The 15,628-nt window shown below is 24.8% G+C and overlaps 1 protein-coding gene across 1 annotated transcript; it reads right to left on the bottom strand.

The window, feature by feature from the left end:
- Window positions 1-7,738: 7,738 nt before the first annotated feature.
- LOC145839261 (uncharacterized) lies at window positions 7,739-15,369 on the bottom strand. Its single transcript, XM_082946858.1, has 2 exons — window positions 13,102-15,369; window positions 7,739-8,058 (listed from the first exon to the last, which is right to left on the bottom strand). Exons 1-2 carry the CDS (start codon window positions 15,367-15,369, stop codon window positions 7,960-7,962), a joined length of 2,367 nt encoding a protein of 788 aa, XP_082802984.1. The 3' UTR covers window positions 7,739-7,959.
- Between the last annotated feature and the right edge of the window lie 259 nt (window positions 15,370-15,628).

The following is a 15,628-nucleotide window of genomic DNA, read 5'->3' on the forward strand; positions in this document are numbered from 1 at the left end:
AAACAATGGACTAATAATGCTTAGTTTATTGGTTACAATAACGAATTGATAAAACTACATAAAAATGTATTTTTGAGCTTAGCTCTGTCAATATAACACTACTCAAAGACAAATAATATTGTTTATTTTCTGTTAGTTTAAACTTTAAAACACACTAACTGCTTAGAAATATACTTTAAGTTAAAGAGTTATGAGTTATAAGCAAAAACTACTTATACATATTTCAAAGTATTAGTCTACATTTATTTTAATTGAAATGTTTAAGTAAAACTGGTTGAGTTTTAAACATAAATCTAAGTAACTTAAAAATCTATGAAACACTTGCTATAAGAAAATTCTAAAGTTTACCAAAAGGCTCTAAAATGAGTTGCGATTTAAATTAGTTTTCTTTAAACCTAGTAAAAAATTTTACAACATGAATAAAATACCAAAACTATATTACATCTCACATACTACTTAATAAAATGTGGAATTTAAAAATGAGCTTTTGTTTATTCGGTGCCAATAAGGAAAGTTAAAAACATGAGTTATATTATAAGAAAATAATTTTTTAATTCATAGATATGGCAATAAGTGATTTACAAACAACCTATTTATGTCTATAATAAGATTTTTTAAAATCTTAGTTTTTTTCTCCCTAATTAAATAAAACATTACCTGTGTACCTAAACAAGGTCACACAAAATGTCAAGAAATCTTACAGTTTAAAGTTGAGTACAATGTAAGCAGATCATTAAAAAACTTACAAACACCAACAAGAATCAAGTAAAATTATACATTTATACAGAGTTGACGTTGTGAGAGTTAAAATTTATGTATAATATATCAACGATTTAAGAAAAATGAAGAGCAACGTTTAACAACATTATATATACACTTGATATTAGAATCACTATGTATTATAAAAAACATTAACCAACAAAGTACTTGAAATATTATCAATTGGTTATGATGACAGATGATTATTTTTATTCTCATAATTTTATTTAAAAAAAAAGTTATTTTAAGTAAAGTACAGAAATATATATTTTAACTTCAGATCTGCAAATGCTGTTAATTTAACTTTCATAACTCGAAATTATGTGATATTTTTTTAGTAGAAACAAGACTTTTTGAATGTTGCTGTAATCTTTTACAAATAATGCTTTTATCATTTAAAGTTTCAAAATCTGTTTGTTTTTAAAATAGTTCTTTTATATGTTCTAATCTTTGGTTTTAGTTCAACTTTTTTACTTGCTTTGTTTTAAAGCAAGTTTAAGGCACAATTAATACTGCATTTAAAAAGTTTTCTTACTTTAGTGTACTAGACAATTATAATTATTAAAGTTTTGAAAAATAAAACCAAATCTTCTAGAAAAATACTGATTTTTTTTGACTTAGCTGTGCTCTACTAAAGTAAACTAAAATAGCGTTGTAACAAAGTTTTTACTACACAAGTTTATATCTAGTTTTATATAATTTTTAAACTATTTTATGCTGTTGTTTAAGTTTAAAACGCTAAACTTATAATTCTTGGTGTGTAGCTCGATGACCGAAAAGTATTCTGGTATAAAAACCAGGTCCTTGACCAAAAGGTATTGAGCATTTATTTATCGTTTTCAATAATCCTCTTTCGTAGAAGTGGAAAATATTTATTACTTTACAAAGATACTTTCAAAAAAAAAGATTAAAATAACATAAGTTTACAAGTTTTTTGACATATTAATTAGATCATAAAACAGAAGTTAACGGTAGAATTTATACAGAATAAGGATGTTGCTTAAATAAACATTTTTGGTAATTTAATTTTGATAAGAGGTTACAAGAAGTAGCAACTCTGATAATTTTTATAAAATACTTTTGTTATTGAAATACCTAACACATAACCTAGTCGACAACCTAATTTAAATTACAGAAATAAAAAGATTTGTTATTATAACTGCAATTTCGTTACATACGTGTTTTATTAGCTATCTTTCAGAATAAATAGGTTATATTTTAGATTCCTTCGTACACTAGCTCCTGGGAACAAACATTTTGAGCGCTTTTTTCATGGTTCAATAAACAATAATAGAGTTTTTTCCACAGAGCTTAGAGCACAGGTTTACGTTCTACTTTGCAAACAAACCTGCAAACTTAAATAGCAGTAACTTAAAGTTAATACCTAGTTTTATCTAGTTTTTAATAAGTCAAAAAAGTTACGTTTTAAGCTTATAACTTTTTGCAAAAGTTTTATTACTCAAAAAACTAAATAGCTTATAACTATTGAACATCTTGGAATTCAAGATTAAAAATATATGTTTAAGAAATAATATACATAGTCGGGGTTACATTTAAAAAACTTCACAACCATTATTTAAAAGGTTTAAAATAAAATTACGTTTTTATTCTTGACTGAAATTGTTTTACTCAATTTTGGAATGATTAGCTTTATCTAAATAAACTAAACCACATGATTACTACTTTGTGTAATATTAATTAGTATAAATTTAATTCTACCATGTTTTAATTTTTGATGATTCCTTACACACAACAGTCATTGTTAACTGTTTGTTTTAAATAACAGTTTTTGTATTGCACAAGTTAAAAGTATTAATTAAAAAAAACACCAGTAAAGATCTTCCTTTTGTACAACAGTTTATTTCTAAAAAATTTTTAACTAAACTACAGTAGTAAATATGAGGTCTTCATGACTAATCTTTTTGAAACGGTTGTATATCTGATAAATGTTTTTAGTTTTATTGTTCAACATAGAACAAAAAATTTCTTGAACTATTTGAAAAGCTAAAAACTATCAAATATTGTTACCAATATATCAAAAAATTACTTTTAGTAGTTTAAAATAGTAATCAAAATAAAGAAAATAAAACCCTAACTAGTTAAAAGCTTAACATATTGATACAAAATCTATAATCTGGTTTTGTATTTAAGATTTTAAAAACACTTAAACTACAATGAATTTTGTTTTTAGTTTAAAAGCTTTGTTCATTAGGTTATTGATAGACATTTTAATCATTCTAAAGAAGTGTTAGCAAACTAACCAAATTGTACATTTTTGTTAACATTTTTGTAGAAAATAATTATTATATGAATATGAAGAAAATATTCAAACTGTTAGAAAAATTTGATTAGATCGCTCCCTTTGGGATGTTTTGAAATTTTGGGCGATATTTACTAAGGCGGCTACCTGCACATTCTTGGGTTTAAAATGAAAATAAAAAATCCATGAAATACATTTCATGAGAGAAATAAAACTTACAGAGTTTTAAATCAACAGTATAGCAAATGTGGGGCGATAAAAAAACTCGGGTGCGGACACTAGTAGTAAGGCGACAACAAATAATTTAATAGCAATTTTTTTTGGAAATAACATTAGCAATGTGCAGATAATATTGATAAAAAAAATTCTTTTAAAGAGCATGTATATGTCAAGTTTCCTTTTTTTCAAAAACACCCATTTTTTCCTCACTTTTGTCATTTCTTATCATTTTTCCTGACTTTTTGGCAACCCTGTAAATAACTTACTCTTGACGTTCTGGATTTAGTAAAGAGTTGGGCTGAGTTAATTTTCTTGAAAGGCAAATTTGAAGCCCTGAATTAGATCAACAAAACAAGATACTTGTCTTAAGCTGTTGTTCTCTTAGAACTTAAAGAGTGTTAGAAATACTTTTCGAAATTTAATAGTTTTCTAATGACTTATATTTCAATACACAATACTATCGGTGTTTACAACTAGACTAATCAAACTTAAAAACTAGACTAATAAAAACCAACAACTAGACCATCGGTATTTTTAACAAGCTTTAATGCTTTTATTTAAAATTAAACTTCAAAAATGCTAGAAGAAAATTCTGTTATAGTGCGACAAGTATTTTAAAAAAATAGAAAATAACTATAGACTGAAAAATATTTTCTTTTAAATATTGTTTTTAGTTTTTATTTTTTTCTTTTGATTTATTGTATATTTAAAGTTTTACTGATAAATAACACTTGTTACTATTTTTTCAACTAATGTATTCAAGTTATGCAGGATCTTGCAAGTGACGAGGAATTAGTAATTCACTTAACTAATTAAAACAAGATAATTTTTATGAAGTTCGTCCAAAATATTTACAACGATTAACACTTTAGTTGCAACATCTTATTCGATTATCTTTGATTAAAACATTAGATTACAATTACATTAAAACATTTAAACTACTGTTCTATAATTAATATGTTATCATACGTGTTTGACTATTATAAATAGTTTGCAATTTACAGAAAAACTTAAAACACTTTATCATGTGTACTCTTCTTTTTCATATTATTAAATTTGTAAGGGTATTTTTAATTTGAAAAAGTTAGAAACTACTGTATACAAAAGTAAAACTTTCATATTTAAAAGTACAATAAAAATATTCAAAAAGCTTAAATACTTACAAAACATGATTGTATATAGAAAATATTCATAACTTTTTTAATCATACATACTTAACGCATTAAAAATTCGATTAAGCTTGTAAAATATTTTAACTTGAAATTTTTAGTCAGCAATTACAACTTTACCTGCTAAATTTTCATATTTTAAGCATACAAAACACTAAAACCTTTTAGTAAAAAAAAAACATTTTAATTGCACAAAAGTTTTAACTTGTTTAGCTACAAAAAGTTGTTGAATTTTGTTTACTTTACATAATTATTTACTTAGATAAAATAAAAGTTGAGTACAATAATTAAAAGTCGTTTATAATTAATTAAACTTCAATTAAACCATAAAAATACAAGTCTACATCATCATATTGAATTATTAAAACTTAAAATTTGTTGTAATTTTTGTTTGCAAATTTTTTTATCGCAGTGAAAAGTTTTCAAAACTAAAAACAATATTTCTATAAAACTTTAAAAACAAGATTGATTTTTAAAGTTGAGAAACAACAATTGTGTTAAAAGTCATACCAAATTATAAACGTTACTTTAACTGTTAAAAGACCATGTAATTCATAATAAACACATTATACACACTTATTTACTTCAGTGGTTTTATTTTGACCTCGTAGTAAAACTTTTAATTTTCGGTATTTGAAGTATTTAGCGTATAAGAAAAATTAATCTTAAATTAATTAGCATCAAAATGACATTAACATTTTTTAAGGTACAAATTATAAAAATTTGTAAATTAATACTTTATTTGATTAATGAACTATTTTAAATTTAAAGAACATTTACTTGATTTTATTTTAATTTTCATTAAGTAAATCTGAGTAAACAACTTGTAAATATATACAAAATAAATGTCAGTACTCAATTTTTTGTTTATATAAATCAAAATATAAAGGCCACTGTAATTATTTAAATACTATTACTTTGCATAAGTTGCATTTTTTTTTGCTTTTGTTAAAACTTATATTTAGATAAAAAAATCAATTAACCAAGAATAGAAAACCCTCAAAAATCTAAAACATTAAGTTTTTAAATGATTTTATTTTCATAATATATTCAAGGTCATATTAAGAATTATTATAGCTCTTTATAACAATTACAAGACAAAAGTCAATGTATTTAAATATAATTACTTTGTGGAACTACAATTTTACTTGTTTTTGTTTACATAGTACATACTATGTATAATAGTGCCTCCCTAGACAAATACAAAATAAGTGTTTGAAATCACTTAATATTAAGTAAAATAAACATCACGTGCTTATTTACAAATAAATCATAAAATCTACAACAGATAGTACACAATTTACAAGGAAATTTTGGCTTAATAATTTTTTGATGACAGTTAAAAAAAACTTCGATTTGTTTATTGAAAAAAAAAAAAGTTATTTTTTATTTCCTGTAAAACATTTTTAATGTAAATATAAAGATAGTTTAGATTTGAAAAAGTAAAACTTTTGGTTTAAATTTCACTTGTAATAACTAACTCACGAAGAAAAAAAGAATAATTTGAAAAAAAGGAAAATAAAAACAAATTTGAACGTGTATGCCGCAAAGAAAGCAGAAAAATATAAATAATTTATCCGAATTCTGCAATAAGATTTGGCAATATGTTAGAAATTCATGTTTACCTTAAAAAATGTAAAAAAAATCCAATAATTTTAAACATATGAATTATTGAAAAAATAAAATTTTATAGTCATAGAAAAATATTAAAGTACGTTAATTTTCTGTAATATGTTTTTTACGTAAAAAAGTGAAAAATTTCACGGTTTAATTGATTTGAACGGATATATAACTGAAATATTTTCAATAGAAATGTGATATCTTCAATTGCATGTATAATTGCCTTTAATTGGCTGTATTTCTCAAAAAAATACTGATTTTTTTGTTGTTTCCCATTTTGGATGTTTTTATGATGACATACTTTATTTATTTTTTTGTTGCAAAATAAATAAAAAACTATAACTACACGTATGAAAAAGTATTTTTGCAATAAAAAAAACTTATTTATTAATTGTCAAATTTATATTTAAATTTTATTTTAAACCTAATTGAGTGTAATAGAATTCAATAGCTTTTTTAACCAATGGTAAAACATAAAGTTCTATTACAGCCAACTTTGATTTTAACCTAAAACAAAAACATTGAAACTGTTTTCATTAAAACTAGGCTAGAATAAATATTTTAGTTTTTTCTGAACAGTAAGTACTACATAGTATACCAACATGACATCATCAAAAAATATTTAAAGCAGCTTAATGTAGATCAACTCTAAATTAAAATAAAAAATAACCTCGCTAATAATTACTTATAATTTTATTGTACCAAACTTCATATTTCTTAAAAACATTAACCAAAATCTATTGTTCAATATGAACAGAAACAAATATTTTTAATTTTTTTCAAGATATACAATAAAAGTTTATATTATAATAAAAAATTTTTAGAAACAGAAAACTTGATAACAATTTTAATAAAACGAAAACGCTATGTTCATTTTTTAAGTGTTGAAACATATTTACAATAAACTGATAAACTGAACAAAAAAACAATAACTTTTATACAAGGCAATAAAACTTTGGCAAAATAACAAAAATACTTGAACTTTTGGCACAGACTTTGAAATATAGTTCTAAATTTAAAATGTACAGCAAAAAAAAAATCTAATCTACATTAGTTAAGAAAAAAATCACAAACTCTTTTTAAATTCAAATTATTAACAAACTATCTCATTGTTTAAATAATATGCTTAGAATTTGAAGAAGTAAATTCATATGTTTTACATTGGCTTAATTCCTACTAATTTCAAATAAATTAATATACTAAAATGATTTTTACTACTACTACTACAAACCAGCTAAAATTTTGTACATTAAAAAATAAGGAAGTTAATTATGCATATAATTTTAAATTGAAGAAAAAAATCTTTAACATTTCTTAATTTTGAAAAAAATAACTTTGCTTTAATACTATATAAGTATTATAAAGAAACAATTAATTTATCAATGAAATTTAGAAAACAAAAACAGAAAATTCAATAGAATTGTTAAGTATTTTTTACGACTCTAACTAAATTTTTATAAAGTGTAATTGTTACTATTTTACTAATTTAAAATTAAAACATGTAAAACATTTCTTATACCCCAGAGAATCATAAAAACTACAAAACTTCTTTTAAACTACAATAAATCTGGCTCAATTTAAGTAAAAAATCAATAAAGTAAATTTAAATGTAAATTTTACTGCAAATTTAATTAACATTTTCGTACAAATATTAAAAATAATGCTTTAAGTCTCTAAAAACTTTAGGCTAACTATTGACTTAACTATTTAGATTTTTGTATATATTGTATGGGAAAACCAAAACTATAATTCATTAAACAAAACAAAATGTTTTGAATAGATAGAAAATATAATTATAAATTCGAATTCATGATATTTTTAAGAAATATTGTTCAATCAAATGCTTATGAACTTTTTGTTAAAGATTAAAAAAAACCTTGTTTGCAAATAAAACGCATTTTTTTATATTTAGTTAATTAAATATATAATACATCAAAACAAATCAACCAGGTGCAGAGAATGTTCTTCGATGTTTTCGTCTTTGTAAAAGCTTCGTTTCTCAATTATTACGTCATACAGGCTGGATTTCCCCTGCAACAATATTGAACTTGAAGTGGAAAAATATAAAAAATATTTGGGGCAGATAAAATACTGAAGTTGTAATCAAATAAGGTATTGAACTTGAAGTAAACGAATATAAAAGTGGAACAAGTAATATGGAGTTTGAAAATAAATATATTATTGAGCTAACAATATTTAACTTGAAAAAATATAATATTGAGCTGAAAATATTGAACTTGAAAAGGATAAATAAAAAAAATATTGGGACAAATAAAACATTGAACTTGTAATCAAATAAGTTATTGAACTTGAAAATAAGCGGATGCTAATAGAATTGTGCGCCAAGAATACAATTATTGACAAAATATTTGTCATATGTTCCTAATCACGTTGTGCTTGTTTTTATATTCAAACTTAAAAGCCTCAAACCCGATTTAAACTCATTTGCAGAAATTGCTTTTGAACTGAAGACAAGTAATTAAAATTTGTATTTTGAGTAATCAAAACTATTTAATTTTTAGTAAACAAAAAAAACTATAAAAAAAGTTAAAGTGTCTTTGTTTTGCTTACAATTTACTTTTTAAATTGTTTTGAATTATATAAAACTATTTTATATAACTAAGTCTAAGTTGTTTTGAATTTTCTATTAGCTCATTATGTTATATTTAAGTAAAAGCTGACTGAGTAAAAAAAAAAAAACTTTAGTGGGTAAAAAAAAGTGTTTATAAAACAACTAATTTTTAAATGATACAAACTGTTTTCAAAATAAATTAATTAAAACACACATATACTGTTATGAGACACAAATATAATGTTCCATTTTTTACACAGACAATTTGATGAGTAATATAAATGTGAAAAAACATTTAATTTGTAGAGCTCAGTTCATTTTAATATTGTAATTTCTGTACGAACTACATTTAAAAGTATTACATATTATTTATTTAATTAAAACATACACCCTGTTGCTTGATTTTTATATAACAGTTTAAACTCACCCTTTTAGTCATTTGCAGGTAAATTTATCCAATTACCAATAAAATTAAATTAAACTTGTGCTTTGATAGCAGAACAGTAAAAGTTTTATACATAACAACTTGCTTCACATATTTTCAGTGAAAATGTATTGAACTTGAAAAACGGATGTGAATTAAATTTGTGCCAAAAGTTTTATTGACATAAAAACAAGCCAACTGCTAAACTTGTATTCCCAACAATTCCCAATATAAAAACAAATGCCTAGTTTTGTTAATAAGTTAATAGGTCAGTCGCATATAAAGTGCTAATAAAAACTTTCGAATTTGTCTTTGATCCAAATCGAAAACTTGATTACTGTATTCTATTCAAAAAGAATTGAAGTTTGTACTTATTACCAAAAAAAGTTTGACTGACTCAAAATTTTAAAATAACAACATTTTATAGAAATATAAATTTTTAGTATAAACAAGATAAATTGGTATTAAATTAGTCTAAGTATTACAAGAAGTATTTTGACTTTGATATTATCTTAAACTTTTTAAAATGAGAACTAAGTGATATATTAAGTTCAAGAGATAGAAAATGCGATATAATTTATATTATTAGAAACATAGTTTAAACTTTTAAATAAACATTTTGAATATAAGTTGCTTAATTTTATTTTTGTACACTTATAGATAGATTAAGAAAGTCTTCTGATTATAACTTAATCTAAGAAATTGTTTAAACTACCATAAATTAATTTAAATAACTAAGTACATTACTTTAAATTTTTGTACAAAATAAGCTTGGCAGATAAGACTTAATTCAAAAATTATTTGTGATAATAAACTAAGTGAAGCAAGACAGATTGCATTAGAAAAATATATTGGCTTGTAAAATGTAATAATCTAATCTCGTATATGTTTTTGTTCAAATAACAAGATCCAAGGGGCTTAACCCTTATGCCATTGAAACCTGCTTTCTCAGATTAAAGTTGTGAGTTAATTATTGTAAATATAAAATATGAGTTAAGTAATGGTCATATAGCATTAAAAATACCTTACAACTTTAGAATTAATATATAACAAGTTATGTATAAAAGTGATATGTTTTATTCATTATTAATCTACTTTGGGGCTTAGTAAACTTTAAGGAAATAAAAAATTTCAAGTCCAATTTAGACGCCTTTTTTTCTTTAAGAAAAATAATAATTCTATAAAACTTCCTCAAGGAAAATATTTAAACAATTTTTTTATTCTAACATACTAAAAAATGAAATCTGCCAACGTTTTGTTTTAATTTGCAAAAATAAATCTAAAGCCACTTGCGTTTTATTTGACATTAAAATATGAAAAATGCATTTAAGTTTCTATATATAGGTAGTAAAATAAGGGAATTGCTTGAAAATTGTTTGTTTTTATAAATATTAAAAGCAAACTAAATATCATTACATTTGTACTAGCATTTAATGATTTTTTTTTAAACACTTTTATACAGGTTTGGCCGTACAAGTGTTAAAGTTTTGTTAATATTTTGCTTTGACCAATATGAACTTAATCAAATGCTATTTGCGTTTTAGTTGGCATTAAACTTTGGAAAACATTTAACAGTCTATAAAAAGGTATCAAAATAAGAGAATTATTTAAAATCTGTCTGTTTTTATATTTATAAAAAGCAAACTAAATACCATGACATTTATACTAGCAGTTAAGAAAATAAACAGAAAATTTTCAAGCTAATTATTAATAGTTTGGCTGCAACAGTATTTAAATGTTACAGTTAAAATTTAACCTAATTGCTTTTTTTAATCTGTGTTCAAAACTAATGTAAATGTCATTCAACATTTAAATAACATTAAGCCAAAAATAAACTTCAAATAGGAAGTATTTCAGGAGTTTTTGATTTGTTGTGGTGTTAAATAAATAATGATGTTTTCAACTATTTAGCTCTAAAAACAACAAGCCTAAATTAGTTTGCACTTTTAAAATTAAATAGTTTTGTTTGTATTTCTATTTTATACATAAAAATTTGAACATTATGCAAAATTTTTGTAATTTATTATAACTGTTTTTATGTTATATATTATAACTATTTATTCGTGAAACCTGTATCTACCTGAGCAAAAATTGTATAAATTTAAACAATACACATTCTTTGTACAATAAAACAAAATAAAGCCATTACTACGTTAATTTTTTTTAAACGCTAGACTTAAAATTATTTATACCTTCTTAAATGAAACTTATAAGACTTTATCATTTAAATAAATTTAATATGGTTTAAATTTGGTTTTTTTAATATTTATATATTTATTTGAGTTGAATTTATAATAATAGTTTAAATGTATTTGTTGTACTTGTACAAATTTAAACATTCAATTTCACCATTTAAACTACACTGACTTTAAAATCAATAAATTACTTCACTATTACATCACACTACGTTGGTAAATTAATCTTAACTTAAAATCAATTTCAACTTTTATATAAACTGTAGAGCTAAGTTTCTAACTTTAAGCATTTAAATTATCTGAAAGACAACTACAAGTTGGCTCAAAAACTGCTCAAAATTTCAAATAAAATTAAGTTTATTTATGAATGAACTTTTTCAACACTTTAGCATCTGAATAATTTAAAAGTTTGAATTTTTAAAGACTAAACATAAGATCAGTTTGCTCAAGAAACCAATTTACTTAAAAAGAAACCTAATTACAGAACGAAATTAACGACGTAATTTAGTTTTTATTTTGCTATAAAGTTTAACTTGCAAGTAATTTTAATTTTTAAGTTAAACTTAACTGTTGCTGTTAAATCATTATTAATGTTTTTAAACATTTGTTTTAAACAAAACCTTTTTAACTTTAACGTGGATTTGAATGATATTATTTTGAGATTTGAATAATATTTATTTACTTATTTAGTCATTCTACTAATTTTGTAAGTATTATAACATTTAACTATATTGAAAAATATGTGGATATAGACGGCTAGTATATACCTATATTATATATATATATACTAATTATAACTATTAAATTTTTTTCTTATAATTAATTTTTAATATGTTTGGGTAGAGTGGGTTAAGAGTAAGGGTATAAATAAAAATAAAAAACTTTAAAAAAAAATTCTAACTCAGCAAAAATGTAAATCAGATACTTTCCGCTATAGAATAATTAAAATTATACATTTTGTGGTATACACTAAACTATTTAACGTTAGTATGTACATAATTTGTATAATGAAAAAATAAATAGTTTTAAGATTATTATAAAACTAGCAAAACATAATAAACTACACATTTAATTAGAAGACAACCTTTATTTTTAAATTTTTCTGTTGTCGAATAAGCTCAAACAACATCTATTAAAGTTTATATTTTTTTACAAAATAACTTTATTTTTACAACTAAAAACACCTTTAACTAGATTATATAACTATAATGATATTGAAACAAAAAACTTTAATAAATGTTGTTTAAGCTTATGCCACAACAAAAAAAATTAAGGTTATAAGAATTTAAACTTTAACCTACTTTATAAAACATCTGAATTATTATGCGAGTAAAAATAGATTTGTATCAGATAATTAAAACAGGGTTAATTTTTACATAACAAAACCACAATTAATTTATTCCAGTATAGACATCAGTGCAAAAATCTTTAAAGTTCTTAAAATTAGCTAAATAAATTAACTGATTTTTTGAGTTACGCAAACAAATGTTAGAAAACTACTTTCAATTACTTTTATTTTAGTCATATTTAATTACTTTGTTATGTCTTAAAATTATAATTTGGTTCACGGTGTTCGTTTGCAACTATGAAAGAAAAAAAGGTAATATTACTAACTTACTTAAATTTAATAACAGAAAAATTCTATTTGAAAATTTATTTCAGAATTTCCAGCTACATCTGCTAATCAAAAATCATTATACATTATATCAAATAATGTTACTTAGGAAACTATGATTATATTTTAAAAATACAAGTTTTTCTATTATCAAACAATGTTAAGTTTTAAAAAGTATGTGTTGCAGTAATAACAACCAAAAAACACCTAAAACTCTTTTTTAATTTATTTTAAACTTACAAATCAAACTTTTAAAACAACAACTAACTTTGTTACTTGGTTCCCGTTTAGCGTTCAGCTTCTGATTAATTTCTTTCAGCTTCTTGGCGCAGCTTACCACCTTGAACGGTTTTGAAACAGATTTGAACTTGGCATGGAGAAACACATCACCAACACTATTCAACACAGAATCATCATTGAACATTGAGTTGCTGCCAAACACGTTCGCGTGGTGGAAACTTTTCAATTCCTTGGCGAAAGTCATCTTTTCAACGGAGACTTCTTTCAAAACAGCGTACTTTTGCTCGCAATCACCGCAAAACACCACCAAATCCTTAATACATTTCACCTCGGGGTAGTTTAGGGACCTGTAGTGGGAACTGAGTTCCGGCTCGCAAAAGTCGGCCTGGGATTTGAGCGTGGTGTGGTAGACGTCCTCATTGGTGAAAGCTGAAACCGACTTCAGCAAATATTTGAACTCCCACAAGGAGTCCTGGTGTTTTTTGAAGTTTTTCACCCAGCAAGTGCATTTACCGTGCATGACTAATTTGCACATCTTGTCCTGGGCGGTTTTTACTTTGACGTAGCAAGGTTTATCGTTCTGTGAATATTCCACCACAAAACCGCTTAAATTTGACAGTTCGTTCAAATCAGCGTCACAAACGCTGTTGTCCAGTGTTGTGTCGAGCACGGATTTTTCGTGTGCTGACATGTCTGGGTTGAAACTTGTGATCAGTTCGTAAAAATCATCAGGACACTTTCCGTGGAGTTTTTCTGGAAAATGAGGGTCTTTCAAATTGCCAACGACATGTAAATTTCCTTTCATGCTTATCTCATCGGACATGCACAGGTATTTGTGCATGCAGTCTGGTACGAGCAACAGATCAAACGGTTTCACATGAACTCCTTTCTCGCAGTTATCGCCCCACAAATTGAGATTGCAGGTTTGGTTGAAAGCGTCCAAAAATGTCAGTTTTTTCACCTCTAACCATTTGTTCTGGCCTTTCAGATAAACTTCCTTGACAGGTTGCGAAGTTTTGCAGCATAAAATAATGTCAATATGTTTCGAGTAGGAAAGCTTTTCTATATCGTTTGTCAGTACAATGTTGGTTTCTTTTCTATTTGCAAGTAATGATGTGATTTTTGACAGGTTTATACTGTCATTAAAAGCATGAGAAATGTTTAAGTTTGATTTATTTAGAGATATTACCTTTTTACTTGTGCCTGAATAACTTGTCTCTTTTATTTCATTGTAAGAAAATTTAGAGGTCTTCAAACCTACAGTTTGTGTAGAACAACATTTTGAGTTTGATTTTAACATCTCTTCCAAATCCGTGTTGAAATCTTCATCTAAAAAGGTTTCTTCAGAATCAAATATAATTTCATCAGAAAAATTAGTGTTTGAGCTTTTCTGCGAAATTTCCTCAGTAATTTCCTTTAAACAGTTAGCATTTGTACCAAATGCATTTTTATTAGAAGATGTTAAATCTCCATCCAAAAAATTTTCTTCGGAATCTAGTTCACTATCGATTGGACAAAATATACTTGAGTTGTTGGTACTAGAGGATTTTCGGGATATTTCAATAGTATTTTCTTTTGTAACTTCAATGTTAGGGTGTAATCCATTTTCATTCGAACACTCATTTTGAGTTTGTTGTGAGGTTTGATTAGGTATTTCTTCTGAAGTTTTAATATTTGAGTTATTAAAACTGGGAGTTGCTTGGTAGCTTTCAATGCTATTTTCCTTTGAAGTTTTGGTATTTGTATTTATTTTTTTTGGGGTACTCACCAGTTTACTGTTCGAACTCAACCTTTTCAGCAAATCTTTCCTGAGCTTTTTATCCGGCTCATACGTCTTAAAACCTTTGAACTTAGGAAAGAACTGCTTGATGCAATCGCTGGACCTCTTCCTTTTCCTCTGGCCGTTTTCAACAAAGTCATTCTGGCTCGTGTTCGCATCAACATAATTTGCATTCACATCTTCGTCCGATGAAAAGCTCTCAATCACAACGTCTTCGACCAGTATCTTTTCTTTTACTGTTTTGTCTTTTTTACACGTTCTTTTGTTGGACTTCTTACTTGCACCTAATCCACTTTTATTTGGTGACTTCTTAAAACTCAAAGAGTTCAAAAACGACCGTCTTTTAGAACTTTTATCAGAACTTTCTTCACTATTGCAGGATTGTAAATCTTCATCTATGTCTGAAAATCTCTGCTTTTTGTAACTTTGTGGCACTTGTTCGTTTTCCTTCTTAAAACTCAGGGAACTCAGAAACGCGGAGCTTTTCCGCTTCCTGAATTTTTTGTCAATGTTCATAATTCATCTTTAAACATAAAAAAAATAACTTAACATAAACTCTGAAAAATTAAAAAATGCATCAGTGTAAAGAAGAAATCAGTACCAATAGAAAATTGTTCTAATAAAAAGAAATAAAAGTGTTATGACTTAAACCATGGTAAAAAATTGTATAATAATCCATAGAAAAAATTAAAACAAGATGCTATCAAAGCGACAAATAACTAAATATTGTTAAAATAGCTTTAAATAGTCAGGACTAAGTTGGATTCAATACAGT

Source organism: Thalia democratica, chromosome 6, assembly GCF_965202585.1.
Source record: "Thalia democratica chromosome 6, ktThaDemo2.hap1.1, whole genome shotgun sequence".
In the NCBI taxonomy this organism is placed as follows: Eukaryota; Metazoa; Chordata; class Thaliacea; order Salpida; family Salpidae; genus Thalia; species Thalia democratica.

Excerpts from the sequence above, each read along its gene's own strand:
- LOC145839261 (XM_082946858.1), bottom strand. The coding sequence starts at position 15,369 with ATGAACATTGACAAAAAATTCAGGAAGCGGAAAAGCTCCGCGTTTCTG. Across the intron at positions 8,059-13,101 it reads AACGGGAACCAAGTAACAAA|GGGAAATCCAGCCTGTATGA; the intron begins GTTAGTTGTTGT and ends ATATTGTTGCAG.